We start from the raw sequence: 19,867 nt of genomic DNA, 5'->3' as shown, positions 1-19,867 counted from the left end.
ATCATTAGTCAAACATGCCAGCGCGGTCACATTATTACTACTACTAAACATCATCTGACGTGACCAAGAACGACTTGTGCATGTTAATGCCGCGCGTCGTGTTTGGCTTAGGGTTAAGATTCTCCTGACTGCTGCTCCGACTTCCCGTGGAAGTTTGAACAGTCGTCACCACCCCTTGGCTATCATGTTGATCCAAGTCCGGTCTCCAGTACTTGGTCGCAGCCCGGTCCAGTCGCGATGCGTCGGCGCTGTGGACTTTGCCGTTGCCATTCATGCTGGACAGAGGCATACTGCCCGGTGTTCTTTTGGCGCTGTAAGAGACATCGTAGGTGGTGCCGCGAAACCAGCGAAAGAGTGGCCGGAGCGTAACCAGACTTCCGGCTGTGATTCCAAGGCCGGCTTCAACATTTGACCAGATCGAGATATCCGTTGTGGCATCTGGAATGATGACACTCGTTAGTTGCATGTCCACCAGAAGTTCTGCAATTGAAGCAACAGGTTGGTCTTACAGAGGAACTCCTTGTCTTTGTAGTGATGGAGATAGGGGATTCGAACGATAACCGCGGCGCTAGCACTATAATTCCATCAAGTCAACATGGATACCACCACGGAAAACATGCACTATTGATAAGGGTCGACTTACATGCACCCTAGGCTTAGGATACCGGCCAAGGCAGCCTTAGTGCGCGTGTTCATTTGCAGGTTCCAGACGAGGGCAATCGGCAAGAGACCAAGGATGAAATCACAGAGCGTTGCAACGACACTGTACAGGTATGCGATTGCAATGAGATAATCAACATCCAAACATGTTCCTGTGACTTCTTGTCCTAGAAATGCTTTTGCCCGCATCCAGAAGTAATCGACCGGGTGACATTGTAAGGTCAACATGAACCAGAATACAAGTCCTATAACAGTAGATACTGCGATGACACACCACAGCAATATCGTGTGGGCACGGGCGACGGTAAGACGAAGGAGGGCCAGTGCGATAGAGATCTTTGCGACAACGCATGTAAAGACGTAACTTGTCTGGCCAAGCCACCACCACTAATATTAAGGAGTCAGCATGGACCAAGGAAATGCACCATATGTAAAGAGCAGCATACAAACATGGCAGTTTCAATATCTCTTAGGTCGGGAATATCGCCAATCTTCTGTCCCATACCGTAAAGTGCGCCCATCATTCCACACAATGCGAACAGAATATTCAAACCCTGTATTGAATAAACACAAACTATTAGCTCGGCGCGAAGAAATAAAACAACATGGACCCGCATACCATCGCAAAAACCATTAGAGCATCATCCCATCCAAAGGCCCTCACGAGCCGCAACCGAACAAAACATCTCAGGCAAACGGCAATGAACGAGATACCCAAGAAAATAACAGTCACAATGAAAATGGTCTCGCTGCGACCTTTCAGTTCCCTCATCTTGAAGCGCAGCCTGGGTTTGACGTGATCAAGCAGGATTCATATTATTAAAATCCTCAGAGATACGGTCTCCCCGAAGGAGAGGAATCCAAAAGTCCGGGTATGGAAGTTAAGCTTAGTTAAACTGTCTTTTGACAGGATCATTCATTATTTAACGGGGATGGGGACCTGTACTAGCTTGGCTAGGGGGGACCCAGCAAGAGAAACCCGTCGTCACTACAGGGAAAGTGTATTAATCTCTTCGACCATTACTGCAATTCTTGTGTTTTGCTTTAGTCCGATTACCAACCTAGCTGTTTCTTGCAGTACTTTTGCATCCATCACTTCCTCTCTCATTGGAATTGGACGCTGCTTTTGCTCACTGGGCTCATCGTGTGATCAGTGTGTCTAAGTAGTGTAACCCTTGCACATAAACCTACAGCTTTGTAGGGTGCAATCTCATCACCTCTTTTACGTATGTGCATTTATTTAACAGATGGCAAATCAGGGCAGCATACAGAGAATTTATGCCTCGGTGTCCTCGGGGAATGTTGTAAGATTGCTTATGTCTTGCCTCGGCAGCCGTAGTATCAGAGCCATAGCCCGAGGAGTAAATGCAATAAGACCCCCCCCCCCAAAAGCGGCGGCATCCAAAACAGAACGAAAAATTTTTACAACACACAGGACAATACGCGAATACAGCTCCTGTTACATCTTGACAATCCTACCCAGCCCGTGGCAAGCAAGTTAGTAACGCAAGTGGTTTCCTAAGTGCCGATTGGAGCCAGCCTGCGGGTGCCACTGCCAAGTGGGGGTAGGTGCCATCATCCATGCAAGTCCAGTACGGAGGAGGTGGTGGCCCATTGCCGATGAGAGAAATGGCGACTTTAGCAAAACCTTATGGCAGGTTTTAAAAGACGCTATGTGGAAGCGAGGCTCTAGAACAATGGGAGGTGCGGGACAACGGGAATATGATCCTTGGTTATACGTTATAGTCCGAAGCCCCATTCATTGGCAATGGCCCCTGTTGTTTTTTGAACACCTGCATAGACGCACAAAGATCATGGAATCTGTTCCCCTCCTTCGCAACCATGGAGGCATGTACAGATGCGCGTTCCTGGGGTCGAGGAACGCTGGCACTGGACCAAGTGGACGTGGCCGCGATGCAACAGGAGATGTGGGACTCACTAGGGTGGTTCATCGAAAATCCGTCGCCAGAGGTCAAACCGCAGTGACGGCGCCAGTCCAGTCAGGTTAAACAGCCGAGGGTGGAGGCACTGGAGCGGCCACCGTCGGGGAACAGATCCACCGCATCCCGGAGGCTTCCAAAGCATTGGATTACGGAGTAGGACGTCAAGTTTGTCAAAAGAAGGGATGAAACGGCAGACTAACATTTGAACACAAATAGAAAGAGAATCCGACCACATTCTAGCTTTCCATGTCCCTTTTTTGTGGCGCTCCTATAACCTTCTAGCTAGCGCCGACTGGCCGAGTTTGCCACGGTCTTTGCACATGGGTCGGGATCGTGTTAAAAATTAAAATGCGCATGTACCTAACTTGCGTACGGTGTACGGAGAAGGCATCCTTGTCGCTTGGCGACGATCCGTACAACTGCTTTCCCAAGGCCCCGATCTGCACAGACATTCAATATCAGAACCATGGTTCCCTTATCTGAGACAGGAATGGCCAGTCTTTTCACCGCACTAGTCATTTGCATTAATTTATCGTATGAATTTTATGGCCTATGGTTTGGGTAAGATTCAAGATTACAAGAGGCCAAGCATCTTTTGAAAACAGCCAACCTTCAGGGTTTCTCAGGATCACATGTCATCACTCCAGAAGAGGTCGTCGAACACGAGATGTATTGAACTTTATTGAATCTGAATTCCTTGGGTTCTTGGATATCCAGCCTTATGGATCCTGTGGCCTGATCTATTGTCTTGAACAGCAGCGCAACACGATCCTGAGATCGGCAATCTCGGCCTCTTGTTTCCCCAAGGACTCACGAGCCAGTTTTCCTGATAATTCCGATCAGCGATGGGGCGTAGGCCGAGCACTGTATTGCCTGGTTTGCTCTTCTCTAAGCTTTCCTGATTTGGAATTGTTGTTTGTATAGACTTTCTTTGGGCGCGATGGGGAGATGAAGTTTCTAGACTTTTTCCTTGACCCGACCCTCAACTGACATTTCCACCAGCTAACTACTCCGTAGAGGCATACGAGACCCGAAACTATGCCCACCCCCTCTCGTTCTTAATTGAGATCTTCCCCCCTTCCCAACATTCTTTCCTCACAAGCATGGCTATCCATGACGGTATGACCATTCCATCCGCCCAGATTTGTGAAACATGACGCCGGGAATGACCTGCCATTGAAACTTTCGGGAGGATTGCAGACTTCCGGGTGGCCTATTGATGGTCTTGTGCAGTGGATCGTGCCGGATGTGGCACGTCCCCACCTCCTTTTACTAATGGCCTTCTGGCGATCCAGATAGCGCCAGGCACAGAATGCACTATTTCCATTTCTTCTCTTTTCCTGCGCTGTAGGTCGCGAAGATTGGATGCAGGGGATTTGTCATTGGACTATTTCAATTAACTATTCCCAATAGTTACCCATGATTCAACACTTGTCACTTCTCAGGTCAGTAGCCGAGCACTCATTTCCAACAAGCGAGAGATCGATACTATTGGCTCCGTTAGCTCCCACTGGTGGGTTTCATCAATCTGTCCATCATCGACTCCGTATGCTATTTTGGGCAGTATGCCATGCAAATCTACCAACCCACTCATTACCATGTCCTGGCCACCCGGTCCACCATCCGTCCTTCTCCAGCCAGTTCCCCTCCCCCCTTTCCCACGATGCCCACCTTCTGCAAAAATTCCTCCCTGTACCACAAAAAGAAAACATCCTTACCATCCATGCAGACTGCAGAGCCGGTTGTTTCCGTTCCATGGCCGGCCTAGAACAAGCCAATAATAGGAACCCCCGCTCGTCTTTTCAACGCCGATCAACCTCAATCCGCGTCTAGTTCCAATTGGGAGCTAAAGCATGCAACCCCCCTCCCTTTGTTGTTCGGAGCTAACCTTATATTGGAGGTTACGCCGTGATTCAAGCTCTTTGCAGCGCATTTCCTGCAGTACTGACTCGTCGAGTTGAGTTTGCTGGTGACGTAGGTAAACAATTTCTGTGTCAGAGCGCGGCTTGTGTGTCATTCTGATTCTTTCTCCGCATTTCATGGTGTATATCTGTGTTGGCGTTTAAGATAAAGTGCTGTCTCGTGTCTATCAGTTGAGTTTAAGCATAAATTGGTGCTTTAGCCGAGCAAGGTATGCTAATTATAGATGTCGTGGACTGGGAATCCATATTTCCATTTTTGAGAAGATCACCGGAGAGATTCCGGGATCTGAGATTGTTGTTTATCTGATTCTAAGGCTTTGCAGAATGCAGATACAATTCTACCCCCTAGAGATCTATGATCTCGGGTCGGGATTGTATCCAAGGGGAATATTGTTCATGACTAGGAGAGAGTAACTTGTCCCGAGAACGATGTGCGAAAATTTCTATACTGGTTAGGTACCAGTTTGGTTTGAATTTGCAAAGTTCAACCAGGGAAGGCCCTTGGTTGGGCTGCAAGATGTTTGCTTTCGTTGGGCGCTGTAGAATGGTGCAGGCTTCACTTGTGGCATCGACCAAAGCTTACCATTTTTGGATGTATACGAGTAGAAATACCACAGAGGTGTATACTGGATAAAACCCTCTACTCAACTCCTATCACTGCGTTTCCAAAAACCTCCACATTAGCATATGTCAAAGATAAGCGACACATATGTGAGTTCTCCAAGCGATATCTGTATCTGAGACTTCTTAGGATTCAAGAAGACATCTCATGACCTGTTTGCAATGAAGACCACAATCTCACCTGTAGCTTCCCACGTCAAATATAGTACAAGTGATAACTAGGCACCATGATAGGCAGGGAATATAGGTACATGCCCTTTCCTTTAAGCGAGAGGCATGGTAGACAGAGATCTAAGCACGAGATACAGGTATCGACATGTGTGCCTGATTTTCTACCCAGTCCTACCATTTTCCCTTGCATCTTTGTGCCCACCCCTCGCCGTTTGTTACATATACAATAACTGTCCCACCGGAAAAGAGGACATTTTAGTTAGGTATCTGGCGAATTGTAGATAAGCCATTTCTACGATGCAGCATCCACTATCGCATTTCGATTTCTAAATTCTTGTCCAATAATCCTACATGGTAGATTCCTACGGTAACCAGGCTGAACAAGTCGAAACGCGTAAGTGTGTTCTCAGACCTGTGTTTGGTACATGGAATCTATGCAATGTACCTGTTATCTGGAGAAGAGCTCGTCTTCGATATGACTGGTTATTACAGGTTCGTGTTATGAAAGCTTGACTTTGAAAAGAGCAGAGATGAATTTGATAGCTAAGCAAGTACAAAACTTCTGGAGCAAAGGGGAGAGGCCACTCAACATACACTATCTTACACTTCGTACGTCGAATCTAGACTTTTTAGCCAGAGGCATATCTGGAAATAGCACGGAGCTTGGGACCGAAATACCAGAACGCAAACGGTGACCCCCACCCAATAGCCATGATGATGAAAGCCAACACACTGGTCCCCCATCCATACCCAAGGGCATTGTACATTTAAGGAGCAAAGAGTGGGAATCCAAACCCACACAAACTACGAAGAACAGCACAAGCGGCCATGGCGCTGGCAGCATAGGTTTGATAGCTGTCCACAATATACGTCTGCATTCCCTGCAGGCAGGAAATCGTGCCCATGGAAAAAACCCCGGCGCCAATATTAGGCATGATCCAGTGTGTTACCGATGCTCTAGCTGTACCAGAAGAGTCCGATTGTGCTGATCACAGAGCCAACTAGCAACGACGGCATACGGAACTCGGGTTTACTGATGTCGTTGTTCTGTGATTTGAGGTATTTGTAGATGCGGTCGACAAGTTTGAGGTTGACGAATAGACCGATGAAGGATTCGATGGCAATCGAGAGATAGTTGAGGCCGCCAATCCCGGGACTCTCGTGATATACCTCGGTCCAGCTCATGGGGAGCGTCGCAAACATCAGATACGCGATTCCGAATAGATGGGCCATGTAGGTAGCCATGCAGAAGACGATGGGCTGTGTCGTAAAAAGCAGCACCGGTCGCTCAAAGGCATGAAGAAGCTTGTGACCAATTGTTTCATCGGGTTCCTCGGTATGAAGATTTATGTTGCCCGTTTCCATGGCGAGACGGTCTCGTCGCTTCCGCAGAAGCGTACCCGGGTGGCACTCATGAAGCCAGAAGAACCCAACAACCTGCACTGCGAGAGCAGCGGCGGATGTAGACCAGAATACCCAGCGCCATGTCGAATACTCAGCAATGAACCCCCCAGCGATCGGTCCGATAACGGGACCAAGAAGCGGTCCCAAGGTGTAGATACCCATGGCCTTGCCGCGTTCTTCGGCAGTCCACATGTCGCTGTAGGCCAGGTCAGCCACCACATATTTATTGTGTTGTTCCACGCTTCTTTTACCTGATGGCTCCTCCTCCAATAGCAAGCGGCGCACTGCCACCGATACCAGCGAGGAAACGAAAAGCAAAAAGCTGAGCCTTCGTCTTGGCGAATCCACATCCCAGGTTCCAGGCCAGATACCAGATGTTACTGACCTGAAGCAAGCGTACACGACCGTAGAGCTCCGATGCAGGAACGAAGAAGATGGGGCCGATGGCGTAGGCGAGAATGAAGATACTCAAAGACAGGTACGTCTCTAGTTTAGTGTGCATGCCCAGGGACTTTGCGAGATCCTCCATGGCGAGAGCAACCATAGACGACGATATGGATGAAATGAAGACAAATAGTGAGACTGTCCGAGTGTTCTTCCGCCTGAGACCGATAAGCCAGTAACCAGGTCTAGATCTCTGTTGAGTTCAGTATCGATCGCTGAAGGGCCCGCTTCGAGGTCGACGTCTTCTCCCCAGGAAAAGACCCAGGGCCCTTGGGCCCGGTCAAGATTTTACCACTCATCTTTGTATCGAAAACCATGAATAGTCAAAGGAGGATGAGGAGCAAGAGGAAGAGGAAGAGGGGGCTTAAGTACATTCTTCCCTGGGCTAAATTTTCTGGGCTAAGGGTGATATGTGAACGGATTGTTACAACTATCACTGTCATCAAACTCTATCCTTGGGTAGCCACGTGCATTTTTCTTTGTTCATTTTGTACATAATAAACTTTACAGATCTTGTTGTCCACCCGCTAACACGGTTTATGCTGGTAATTTAAACCAGATATCCAATCCTATTATTACTTTATAGAAAACCGTCGACAGTCTCAGCATTCGGAAATCGAGAGCTTAGTTAATTTGGGAAGTGTTCTTGTTACTCTATTGACGGATGTTGGGTTACGATATGGGAGGGTGTGCCACTGCTAAGTCTTGATCACTGTACCATTGGCTACGTATAGGTACTCTGTACATATATACATGCTTTGATAACATGATACGCTCAAAAACACACAAAACGGGTAGACTGTCGATCAGGAGAGCATTTCCAGCTGTTCTCCGACAACAGTTTACCACTTAGCCTCCTTGGTTCCCTGGAAGTCCTTGAGGATGGAGACCCGCTCCGTCAAAGCAGTCACCTCACGGTTCAGGGCCTCGGTGACGATAGACTGGTCCTCGCCGAGCTTGCTGTAGAAGTCCTTACGGTAGGGGGTGGCACCCATAGCGGCGGAGAAGATAGGCTTGATCATGAACGAGTGGTGAGGCTTCAGGGTGTTGCCGTAGGCGCCACGGAAGGAGTCGGCCAGCTCGACATCAGACTTGGCGAGGTTGTCGGCAAGGGCCTGGGCGGTGAAATCGAGACCCCTAATATGGAGAACATAATATACTTAGCAATTTGCATATCGAATGGTGGCATATTTATCTCAAACACCCAAGTGGAGACGGGTCGAAGAACAACCCCCTATTCTGGACAGCAACGCAATGGCGACATACCGGACGAGCCAGACGAGACCCTCAGCAGCAACGTGCTTCTTGGTCTTCAATTCGTTGATAACGAGTTCCTGGAGGGTCTTGGACTCCTCAGGGGCAGCCTCCTTCCTCTCGCGGACTTTCTGTAATGGAATTAGAGTCGATCGAGCGTGAACGCGGGGCAGGAATTGTTCGGACCTTGATGTTACCGAGAAGATCGTTCTTGACGGGGGTGAAGGCAACGGAGCCGAGGACATCTGTATACAATTAGACCGAGAAGCCTTCCATATGCAGGGAAAGTGTGAAGCTCACCGAAGAGGGTGGTCAAGGACTCAGCGGCCTCGAGGAACTCGTCGGTCGAGATGCCCTTGGTGGTAGCATCAACGGGGACGTCGGCGAAAGACCGCTTGATAGTGTCGAACCAGGTAGCCATTTTGAATGTGTGTTTCAACGAGTGAGATCTATAAGGGGAAGAGAGAGAAATAAAGAGAAAGAAAGAGCAGGGGATGTAGAATAAAAAAGAGCCAGGAGAGGGGGGGAAGAGGAGGGGCTTGCATTATATCAACAACGGCTGACCTGTCACTTCGCTCACCGCCGGGAGCCACGCAAGCGGTGAGGTCGATCTGGACCCGCGGACCGCTCCCCCCTGAACAAACAGCGCAAACCGAGCAAACCGAGCAAACCGAACAAGCACATACCTCCTGTCGACGTCATCGGCCGCTCCCGTCAGAGCGTCGGCCTCTCCCTTTCTCTTTCATGCTCCTGACTGGCTTAGTCTAGGACCTGCTCCAATCCTGCGCCTTGAAGATCGCGGAGAAGTGCTATGGGCACTCCCACTCCCCCAGATCAGCATGGTCGAGATTCAACCATGGAGACTGACCCCCGTAACATCTACGACCATCACCACCTCCATGGCTTGGAACCGGGGTTCTACACAGCAGAAAAGCTGGTAGGGCTGCATCCAATTTTATTCTAAACAAGCCCAATCAAACTAACCGTTAGCTTAGCGCTACGCTTCCGCCAGACATGTGCATATGACCAGTAGGAGGTACTTTATCGGCCCCATTCCCAAGGGCTGGCTGCAGAATCACCGCAAATCCTGGTACAGAGCGAGACTCAATTTCAAAAACTACTCATCGAAAACGGTTACCTTCTCCGCTGAACCGGAGATCGCACATTATCCCGACAGCCCAGATCGGGGCGAACCGTCGGATTCGCAACGCGAGCAGGATGATGATTATCCAGTCGATACAACGGAGGGCGAAACGACGGACCTGGACCTGGACCTGGACCCGGAGAATGAGACCACCGACCAAGACTCGATCCAAGGGCATGGTGCTCTTCGGGCTTTGGATTATCCTCTGGATGAGGAGAACGAACTTCCCCCGGCCCTAGGACCAAACACGCAAGCTCGCCCGGATTCCGGCAAAAGTGAGAACAACGTTGGCGCTGGGAGTAGGATGGGCGAGGCCGGTTCATCCTTTGTGACCGCAAGAGAACGTGGACCTAGCTCGGCCTCTACTACAAAACCGATGTCCTCCGCGGGACCTAGTGGCACAGGGGACCAAGAACAGCCGCTACTAAAGCCCAGTGCTCCCGATTCCAATGCGGACGAGGCCAGTCAGTCAAGCCCCATGGTCCTCCCAAGTGAAGTCGGATCTGAGACCCCGTTACTGAGACCCGATTCGTCGGCCAAAGGGAAAGGAAAAGCGAGGCTCTCCAAAGCCCCGTCATCAATGAACCTGGAACAGCAGGAGCCTCAGAGCGAAAGCACCGAAGGCGAGGAGCACCTTGAGGGAAGACGACATTCATCCCAAAATCCTCTCAATAAGATCTCGAATAAAGCGGCCAAATACAACCTGGACGACAACCTCCTGGATAAACAACAGCGATTTCAGTCCCGGCTGTCGAGAACCCGCGGTAAGATTTCGAGCAAAGTGCCCTACCGGCGGAAGTTGCAAGATGGCGAGATCATCAAAACAGAGCGAATGCTTGTGCGAGTCGAACAAACTATGCAAGACAATCTCCCGCACGACTTCTCAGAGCACGATAGCATGAGAATGGAAACGCGGGTTTTGGATAATTGGCGAGAATATCTTGTGGTTTGTCGAGCCACTGCAGACCCTGATGCTCCTTTCTCTCTCCAGATGTACAAGACACATGTCATCCCGAAGATCCAGAAGAAAGGCAGTCGAGTTTCCCCACATCACGAAGTAATACTGGGTCCAAAGAAAACCCGGGTCAATTTGTATTCTTCATTGGACAAGTCGATCGTCATCTGGGGCCCCTGCAAGTATGGCACGAAGATCTACATTATTCGGCCCAAATCAACAGCGCACGCGGTTGAGTGGTACACTTCAATCTTTCAGGCACTGGGATGGCAACGGCCTACATCGCTTTCAATCAACGTCCCTGACTTGGGAGTGGGTCTCGTATTCCGGAATCCATTCGATGAACAACAAATCAGAGCTGGTCACAAAACGCGAAAGAATGAAGTTCTTGCCCGGTGCGCGGAGGAAGAGAAGTATGCTGCCACAGCGATCGTGCGCGAATGCATTGAGATGCTCGAAAAACGCGCAGAGTGGGCCGATGTGCTGCAACGGTGGTCGAAAACAGAGAAAATGGGCCTTGCCTGGAAGCGATACGATCGGTTGGAGTGGATATATGGTATCAACGAGGAGAAGATGTACGGATCACTTGCAATGCAGAACACCCATGAACTTGAGCTGCGGCCAAGACAACATTACCATACCTTTGTTCCTGTTGGAGACACCAAGATTGAAGAGCCGGAGCCCGTGGAAGGGTTTCTGGTTCGTCTTACCTCGCAGAAGGGTGCTCAGCAACGGATGAACAAGATGTTCTTCAAACGCCTCTACTTCTTCTGTCAGGACCACTACTTGTTTTTCTGCAGACCAGCAAAATCGCTGCCACCTGCTCCGCCCCGACTGTGCCGAAATGATTCCAACATTCCTTCGACACAAGATATACTGGACGAAATGCCTTTGTCATACGACATTGATCCCTATCCATACGAAGATGGAAATATCACGTGGCTGACAAACGGTAACAAAGAACACATCAAGAAACATGACGAGGAAGCGTATGCCCAACTACGGCGTGTGCATCACAATCTCAACAATTCAGACGGCTATATTGATCTTCGCCGGGTAGTGGAAGCGCGCCATGTGCGGCGTGACAGTTGCCCAGCGGATCCTAACATTCGAGAAGGACCAGATGTTCCCTTCAATCCCGAGGCACGGGACACCCGCACCGACGACGGAGCAACTCAGCAGTTCGAGGACGATCGGACCTTCGAGATGCAGATGGACAATGGGCTTGTCGTCCGCCTTCAGGCGTATAATGTGGCCACGAAGGATGACTGGATCAAACGGCTCAACGCGCTGGTGAGATACTGGAAAACGAGGGCCGCGGCGGATGCGGCTGAGATCAAAGACATCCGACGACGAAATGTCGATGTTTTGGGCATCGATGCGGAACTGGAGTCGATGATCGGATTGATCGCCAAAAAGTGGGAGGTCAAAAAGGCCGAGGCATCTCCGCATCTGCACAACATGTGTTCTCTCTGCGGATGTCGAGCGATCAAGGTATGTTCTAGCCCGTCATATTAGGGAGAGTCCCTGTGCTAACACACTTGAAGATGTCCGGACAGCTCTTCAAAAAGCCCCGGCGACACTCAACATTCAAGCGATCAGACGTGGTTTTGGCCGACGGAAAACTGCTGATTTTCCGCAGCTCGTTGCGGAAACGCAACGGGGTCGAAATCCCACACATCCACTCCAGCATTGAAACCACCATCGACCTAACCGACTGCTATATATACTCGGGCTTGTTGGCCGAGTCCGATCTCCTATATAGCAATCAAACCTTCGACAGCAACAACCCCGGCCACCGCACGCTCCCCCGAGCCTATCTCTCTACTGATGTGTACACCAGCACCGACGAGGACACCGCCATCACCTTCGTAATCTGGCAACCGCTGCGCAAGAACTTGTTCCGGGCCATCGAAGGGAAACGAGGCCAGACGAGAAAGACCCTGAAGCAGGTGCCGAAGCTAGGAGTACACGGACGGACGGTTGTCTTCAAAGCGCGCAGCCGAGTCGAGAAGGATCGCTGGGTGTTGAGTATCGCGTCTGAAATTGACCGATTGCAGGAACACAAGCCTGAGGACATTCGGCTTGTTTAATTCTTTTTTTATCGATTTGCGGGTCAATCACGCTCTCTTTATATCCCCTTTTCTTTTTCTATACCATGAATATCTTACTCGTACATAATCCAACTATTGATCTATCTATCTCTATCTTTGTCTTTATCTATATCTACATATAGTACAATCCACAAGCACCCAATCATAGCGCCATAGATAGTAAATAGGTAGGTACGACCTCAACTCAACGCCAGCCTATCCAACTTAACCGCCTCCTTAATCACCCTATCCCTCACAACCTGCCGATATCCCTCCCTCCCATCCACCACGCCCTCCTCCCACTCCGTCCACCGCATCGGTCTCCACCGCGGCCACATCACCGCCATCACCCGCCCCGTGATCAAACTGATACTGACCGGCCCGTACGTGTTGCTGTCCAGCGAACGCTTCGGGTCGTCTGCGTCGCCTTCCAACCAGACGTGATTGAACGGCACAATCTGCGATTCTTTCATGCAGGGTTCTCGCGTTGTGATTCGGTCGCCTGGGAGGCCGATTATGCGCTTTATGGCGATGTGCGATGGGTTTGCGGGGGAGCTGGACATATTAGCTCGGATTTACCAATTGGATGCTTGCTTGATCGTCTATCAAGATCAAACCAGAAACAAAGAGGGGACCTACCGAAATGTAACCACCATCCCCCGCTCCAACCTCCGCTGCCTCTGCCACGGCAACCCGGCGCCTCCGAACGGCCACATGTTGACCAGCACCATGTCGCTCTTCGTGTGCATCAGATCGTAGTCCTCGTTCAGGCACGGCGTCATGGAGGGCCCGCGCACCCACATGATCTGGCAGATGTGTTCGGAGAAGAAGAGGCCGATGGGGAGGAGGGGCGCGGCGATGCGGAGGGCGCGGAAGGAGCGGCGGATGGGAGGCGGGAGGGAGGCGTAGCGGGTGCGGAGGGATGAGAAGAAGGAGGGTTGTGATTGAGACTGTGATTGAGGTTGAGGGTGCTCTGGTTGTCGTCGCGATGGGTTCGGGGAGCGCGGTTTGGCGATTTTGGGTGCGAAGAGACGCGCCGGGTTCGGTGGGGGCATCTTTTTCGCTCTCTTTTTGTGAGTCAATTCGATTGACTCGTTTTTCTGCGATTCAGGAGGGGGGTGAGGAAGGGAGGGAGGTATTCAATGGAATTGGAATCGTCCGAGTAGATCGCATCGGAGATGGCCTGGTCCGCGTCTGACATTCACGACGGTAGATCTGGTTTGTCCTGTTTGCATGCTGGAGCTCCAATTGACCAATCACTGGGGATAAATATCCCCGCTTACCCAGATAGGCTTGCATATGTCAGGTTTATGCACCACTGACTCAGCAGTCGCAATCGTGCACCCAAATGCGGTAATCCATACATAAGCACCGGATTGCCTTAGTGCTGAGAGACTGAGTCCTGACCCTCACAAGCCCACACCCCGGATCTATCCATTTCCCACGCTTTTCACCATGGACTACTCTCGTCTTCTCCTCGCTCTCGCCGTCTACATCGGTAAGTTGACTCCCTCCACCACCGGCACCTGAACCCAAAATCTGCCCGCAAAAGTACATACCTAGGTAGTCAGTCACTAACCGCGATCTTCTCAATAAATCAAGTCATCCGCCTCGTCCGCTCCCGCTTCTTCCCCTCAAAGATCATGGCCCACGGCAAAGTCATCGAAGTTGACAAGTACGGTTTCCCCACACCCAGAACCCTTGATAGTTCTACCTCGCAGACAAAACAACCCAAACCAGACTAGACTAGTACGCTAACTCATTGTCTTTTTACAGCCCTGTCATCTTCAAAGCCCTAACCTCCTCCGGCCCCGTCGTCGTCGACTTCTTCGCGACCTGGTGCGGACCCTGCAAGGCCGTCGCGCCGGTCGTTGGCAAACTCAGCGAAACCTACCCCAACGTGCGATTTATCCAGGTGGACGTGGACAAGGTGCGCTCTGTCGCGCAGGAGTTGCAAGTGCGCGCGATGCCGACGTTCGTGCTGTTCAAGGATGGACAGCCCTTGGAGAAGCGCGTTGTGGGTGGAAATATGAAGGAGTTGGAGGAGGGGATTAAGAGTATTTCTGCTTGAGTTGGGGGGTGGATTTGATTGACTAGGCATATATACCGTACCTACTGGAGGAATGATTTTGAAGATTTGAGAAAGAATAAACATGGCTTTCTATGATCAAGTCAGCTATTTCATGGGAATCGCGCTACTACGGGTTGATGAAATGCTACTAGGTAACGAACATAGTACTCTGTTTGATAAACAATATTCTGGGGATTTTATATCTGCACGTACTACATGGCCAGCTGCATTGTACATACATAAACACCCCACGGAATGACCAAGTGTGAAAATACCAATGATGGACTCAGCCAATCAAATTCATCAATCTGTCCCAGTGAGTGTAGCAAGGAAATAGTTGGAGAGTTTCCAGGCAAGGAGAACTGAATATAGTCGGCATCCAAGGTTGATGGCCAGACTAGTTCATGTGTCCGAAGACAACCCAAGAGTTAAAACGAAAGAACATTGGCAGGATCAAGCCCACCATCACATGAAAAAATTATCATCCCATGATGGATAACGAAAGAATAGAAAGGAAGGATACACGTGAGTTCCCAGAGAAAGTTAAGAGATGAAAAAGAAAGAGTCAACCAAGTCAAGTAAACAAAAAGAGAAAGAAAAAAAAAAAAAAAAAAAAAGAATTCATCCAGGCTTTGCAATCCGTTACGTCTCAGTCACATTATGTACGGTGGTTGGCGTTACATGATCGGGGTCTTGCGCTTTTCAGCGCTGGACAGCACAAGCATCGGAGTCTTGCGCCTTTCCGGACCCTGAGCTACCGTCTTCTGGCCCGCGACGACAGCAGCAACCGAAGGTGACCCCGCTGGGGGAGAGACCTGACCCGATCGAACATCCGCAAACTTGCCACCAAAAAAGCCTCCATCTTCGCTGATGGGGGTGTTGTAAGGGCTGTCCTGCGATCGTCGCTCCCGAGAAGATCTTTCCTTCCTCTCGGATCCAATCGCACCGTTGGCTGCAGCACGCAAACTGCCCAGGCTCGGTTTGCTAGAGAGGCTGCCACTGCGGACCGTGGCATCATCGCCGTCGGAGAACGTGAATTCCTTCTCGCTGGCTGGTGTGTTGGTACCGCCGCTGCTGTGGCATCCGTAGCTGCGGGTTTCGCCTCGTCGCTCAATTCCCGCACGCACCAAATTGTGAACGGCCCTTCGACGTTGACGAGTGGCGAAGTTCTTGCTGCCTTCGTGCTTCGACGTAGGCTTTGCAACAAGTTCCTCCAACGAGGGCGGGCCACGCGGTTGGCGCATAGGGTGTTCACCCGCGCGTCCTTGACCGGGTCCGAAAGTGCCCGTGGCGGGTGTCTGTGGCAAAGTAGCGGTCTTAGGAGCAGGAATGGTGTTGTTGGCGTTGGCCCGAGCCGTGTCGATCGGCGCTTTGGCCGCTGGGTTGAACGACGAGCTCTTCTTGTGGCCCCTGCGGAATGCATTGGCGGATGGTGGCGGCAACGGGACGGTTTCGTGAGGGGGAGAAGGACTGGAGCTCGGTGGAGACACCGGCTGGGGGAACCTCTCGTGAGAGTGAGTCGACTCTGGAGGCGGGGAAACCTCAGCCCGGAAGGTCGGGACCTGCATAGCGGGTGACTGCTCCTCTTCCTGATACGGGGCCGGGGAGCCATCCTGCTGGATAGAATTGTCATAAACGTAGTTCTGTTGGCCCGTGAGAGGGTTGAAAACGGAGAACAGCCCGGGCTGGCCGAGGACGGGCTGTACGACGGGCTGCACACCCTGCTGAAGTTGTTGCTGGTAGAATCCCAAATTCGGAACTGACAGCGAGGGAATCTCCTGTTGCTGGTGGGCTCCCAGAGGCATTCCCAGGCTCAAGCCCTGGAATTGCTGGGCCGCGGCGGTCACGCTGACCAGCTGTTGCTGCAGGCGCTGCTGCTGGGCAGCCAAGAACAGATTCGTAGACATCAGCTCCGCGTAAAGACTTTCGTCGATGTGCATATCACCGCCCATGTCGAGGGTTGGGGGCGCAAGCACCTGCTCCGGTAGAGTGTACATGGGGCGATTTGGGTTTGTGTCCTGGTTCTGGTTCTGGTGCTGGTGCTGGTTCTGGTTCATACCGAAAGAATGGCGAGGGAAACCAGTTCCCATAGCGGTCTGCGGGACCCGTTCGGCGGTGCGATTCGCATGGTTGCCATATCGGTCACCCTCCATTCCAAAGTGCTGCTGACGTTGGGAAGCCGAAGGCACGGTAGCCGACTTAGGAGCAGTCCGCAGACCCGCCAGAAGGTGTGAGCGACTGGTTCGAGGGGTGGGTATCGGACCCGATGGCTGGGATTCATCGATGGTCGAGATGTGAGGAGGCGGCACACTCAATCGTTTGATGTTAGCGCCTTTCCTCCTAGATCCGAAGCCGGAGCCCGGGGCTCCGAGGGAGCTGCCATTATTGAAAGACGAGTTGTAAGTCATCTGAGCAAGACCGCCAGTGTCCATACTCAGAAGTTGTGGATACAATGAAGTATAAAGTAGTATGTGCAATAGGTGACCAAAAAAGATGGACTGCGGGTATCTCGGCAATCCAAAGCACGATGGGAACTCAAGCGTATTATAGTATTACGGCGAGGCTGAGAAAGAACACGGCGCGAAAACAGTTATTCAAAAGCGGGTGAAATCGTGCGTGGTATGAAGAATATAAAGAAGACAACTTTTGACTCCTGCAGGGATGATCCGTGTTAGTGCACTGTGCGCTCCTGCCCGATGAGAGCGAGTCGACCTACCTGTAGAATGAGAACCGAAAATGAGAGGCTCGAAGAAAGAGGCGTTGGAGCGACAACGAATGAATGATTAATATCCAGGAAAACAAGGTGATAGACCTGGTCGTCGGCGGCCTAGCGTGCGACGCTACAGGTTCGAAGGAACCAGGCAAGAAAAGATAGAGCGACAGACGCGACCGGACGTCAAGAAAGGGACCGACGAAGTCGAGAGGGAGGCGATGAAGGTCTTTCGATAATTAAAGACGGACTGGAAAAAAGAGGGTAAGAGATGCTCTGCAACTCCTAGCCGTAAAAAAGATAGTTGAGATGAAGATGCAATGACGACTCGAGCAGAAGATTAACTTCAACCCTCAAGACGAAAAAAGGTAATGGGCAGAGCCGCTTCGAAGATGGAAAATAGAAGAAGTAAGGGATAGATAGACCTTGTCCTCTCTCTTGACGAGGAGTTGCTTTTTTTTTTCAATTAATATTAATTTTTTCTTTTTTGATTTTTCCCTTTCGGTATTATTTGCAATCCGGTCGTGGGGAGAAAATGGAAGAGAGGGAGGAAGAGTTTCGGTGATGGTTGATTATTAGGTCGATTCGGCTCTCGGCGCGTGTTCGTGGTTTTTTCCTTTTTTTTTCTTTTTTTCTTTTTTTTTTTACCCGCGCCTTTCCAAGTCTTGGCGTTGAGACGGTCAGGGTCAGGCACCAGAGAACAGCCCCAGCGATCTAGACGGTCCGGCAGACAAATCGACTATGACTTTTCCGAATCCAAAAGTTATCACTACAAAGTCTGAACGACCTTGTAGATGAAGAAATGTGGGGAAAAGTGAAGAAGAAAAAAAGATACCAATAGAAAGAAAAAGCAACAAGAGTCAAGAACGAAAAGGGGGAAGGTGAGGTGAATACGGGATGAGATGGAAGAAGCTAGCTTGGCAGGGAGGGGGGGGAGTGGAAGAGAAGGAAGAAATTAGAAAGAAAGAACTAGAGGGGAAGAGGGGAAGAGGAAACAAGACAAGAGGGAATGGGAGAGAGAAAGAAAGTGGATGAAGAGAGGAAAGAAGGTACCCAAAACTAAAAGAGAGAGAGAGGGAGGGAGGCAAGCGGAGAGAGAGAGGCAAGAAGAGAGAGGATGACAAGCTCCCTGAGGATTTGGCCTGCGAATCCCAAAGCCGGCAGTCATCAGCAGCTTCCGAATGGCAAGAATAGCACTGGAAGGGAGTCCTCAGGCCAGAAACGTCCTTCGGGCTGAGAGCCTGAGGCGTCCTGTGGTTGGGTCGCCCCTTGATTGGCTCGCTTCATCTGCGCTAGGCCCGTAAGGGTTAGACTGTGGAGACCTGGACGGGGATTGGCTTTATGACAATACTCCGTCCTCAATACTCAATAATACTCAATAGGTCCTCCATTCTCTGGACTGTGAATCCTGAGGCACTCAGGCACCTCGTCCAGTCCTGCCCAACTCGAACTCACGGTTCACACTATCTACCCCGTATGCCGTCCCCTCTTCAGACCTTCACACTACTGTGCTTATATATCGCACGATCCCCCAGAACGGTCAAAGCATCGGTAGCAGGACACTGGAGAGACTAAAGCGCCCTCTGGCCTCTAGTCCAATGATCCAATCTGAAGCAGCCGCTTGGACCAACCAATCGATTCCGATGTCTCGTCCCTCCCTCGATAGTGCCGGAGCCTGACACAGTCCGTCTGGGAAGGTAATACATCTGGAACATAGGATCGCCGGCCCCCATTGGTCTAACGCCACCCACCTCGATGGATCATCCCAGCTTAGCGCCTTCAACGTGGCCTTGCTCGCCGCCAGCCAAACGCCTCCGTTGCAGGATTCGTCCAAGAACCGCCGGCCCCCCTCGCCTGAATGGCTGGATTTGGCTTGCAGGATAGGCCTGCATGGTTCGCACTGGGCCAATCATCGGCCCAAGTGGCCTTTCATACTCCCAGACTTCCAGCCTTAGAGTGCCGCACTACTCAGTAGTAGGAGGTACTGTGTACTCCCGGATTCCGTACTGCGATCATAGCGATCGTTAGCACGGTCAGAAGCCAGTCTGGATTAGACTACGATAGCCGCCCTGCAGCCCACCCGTCGGAGATGATTGAAACACCGGCTCCCTCAGGCTCTTGCCACCGGGACACAGCTACCTTGTAAGGCGAGAGGCAATCGGCTTGGGATATTACGTGTTATTAGCCTATCATGTATGTAGGTAGGTATGTACAAAAACCCGCTTCAGCATGCTCGGCCAGGTCATGCACTCGGTGGTTGCCGTGTGCTGTTTTGACGCATCCAAACACGAACCTTCAGACAGCTGAGAACAACGGTACATCGGATTGATCATATGTATCGAGAGGGAAGGAAGAAGAGCGAATGATATCAGAGCAGGAGAAACGTCAAAAGGAAATATTGGGTATCTGCTGGCAAGATAGAATCTGTGAGATACCCCTGCCAGAGGTAGAAAGGAAGAAAGACACAGGATCCGC

General features: G+C 50.9%; 5 protein-coding genes across 5 annotated transcripts; 2 read left to right on the top strand and 3 right to left on the bottom strand.

The window, feature by feature from the left end:
- Nucleotides 1-43: 43 nt before the first annotated feature.
- KD926_000246 (putative integral membrane protein) lies at nt 44-1,432 on the bottom strand (the record flags this gene model as incomplete). Its single annotated transcript, XM_053104184.1, has 5 exons — nt 44-438; nt 510-574; nt 644-1,047; nt 1,107-1,214; nt 1,280-1,432. The coding sequence occupies 5 exons, from the start codon at nt 1,430-1,432 to the stop codon at nt 44-46; spliced, it is 1,125 nt and encodes a 374-aa protein (XP_052952507.1).
- A 7,843-nt stretch (nt 1,433-9,275) lies between these two features.
- On the top strand, nt 9,276-12,611 carry KD926_000244 (sporulation-specific 71 family protein; the record flags this gene model as incomplete). The annotated part of the gene is made up of 3 exons (XM_053104183.1): nt 9,276-9,356; nt 9,415-12,012; nt 12,066-12,611. 3 exons carry the CDS (start codon nt 9,276-9,278, stop codon nt 12,609-12,611), a joined length of 3,225 nt encoding a protein of 1,074 aa, XP_052952506.1.
- A 200-nt stretch (nt 12,612-12,811) lies between these two features.
- Nucleotides 12,812-13,666, bottom strand: KD926_000243 (putative mitochondrial inner membrane protease subunit Imp2; the record flags this gene model as incomplete). The annotated part of the gene is made up of 2 exons (XM_053104181.1): nt 12,812-13,166; nt 13,251-13,666. The coding sequence occupies 2 exons, from the start codon at nt 13,664-13,666 to the stop codon at nt 12,812-12,814; spliced, it is 771 nt and encodes a 256-aa protein (XP_052952505.1).
- A 400-nt stretch (nt 13,667-14,066) lies between these two features.
- Nucleotides 14,067-14,682, top strand: KD926_000242 (thioredoxin family protein; the record flags this gene model as incomplete). Its single annotated transcript, XM_053104180.1, has 3 exons — nt 14,067-14,109; nt 14,214-14,286; nt 14,388-14,682. The coding sequence occupies 3 exons, from the start codon at nt 14,067-14,069 to the stop codon at nt 14,680-14,682; spliced, it is 411 nt and encodes a 136-aa protein (XP_052952504.1).
- Nucleotides 14,683-15,359: 677 nt separating this feature from the next.
- On the bottom strand, nt 15,360-17,114 carry KD926_000241 (uncharacterized protein; the record flags this gene model as incomplete). The annotated part of the gene is made up of 1 exon (XM_053104179.1): nt 15,360-17,114. One exon carries the CDS (start codon nt 17,112-17,114, stop codon nt 15,360-15,362), a length of 1,755 nt encoding a protein of 584 aa, XP_052952503.1.
- Nucleotides 17,115-19,867: the final 2,753 nt, after the last annotated feature.

The sequence above is a fragment of the Aspergillus affinis genome, assembly GCF_023601865.1.
Source record: "Aspergillus affinis strain CMG 70 chromosome Unknown NODE_106_length_126688_cov_89_299950, whole genome shotgun sequence".
In the NCBI taxonomy this organism is placed as follows: Eukaryota; Fungi; Ascomycota; class Eurotiomycetes; order Eurotiales; family Aspergillaceae; genus Aspergillus; species Aspergillus affinis.
This window is presented reverse-complemented; position numbering and strand designations above follow the sequence as displayed.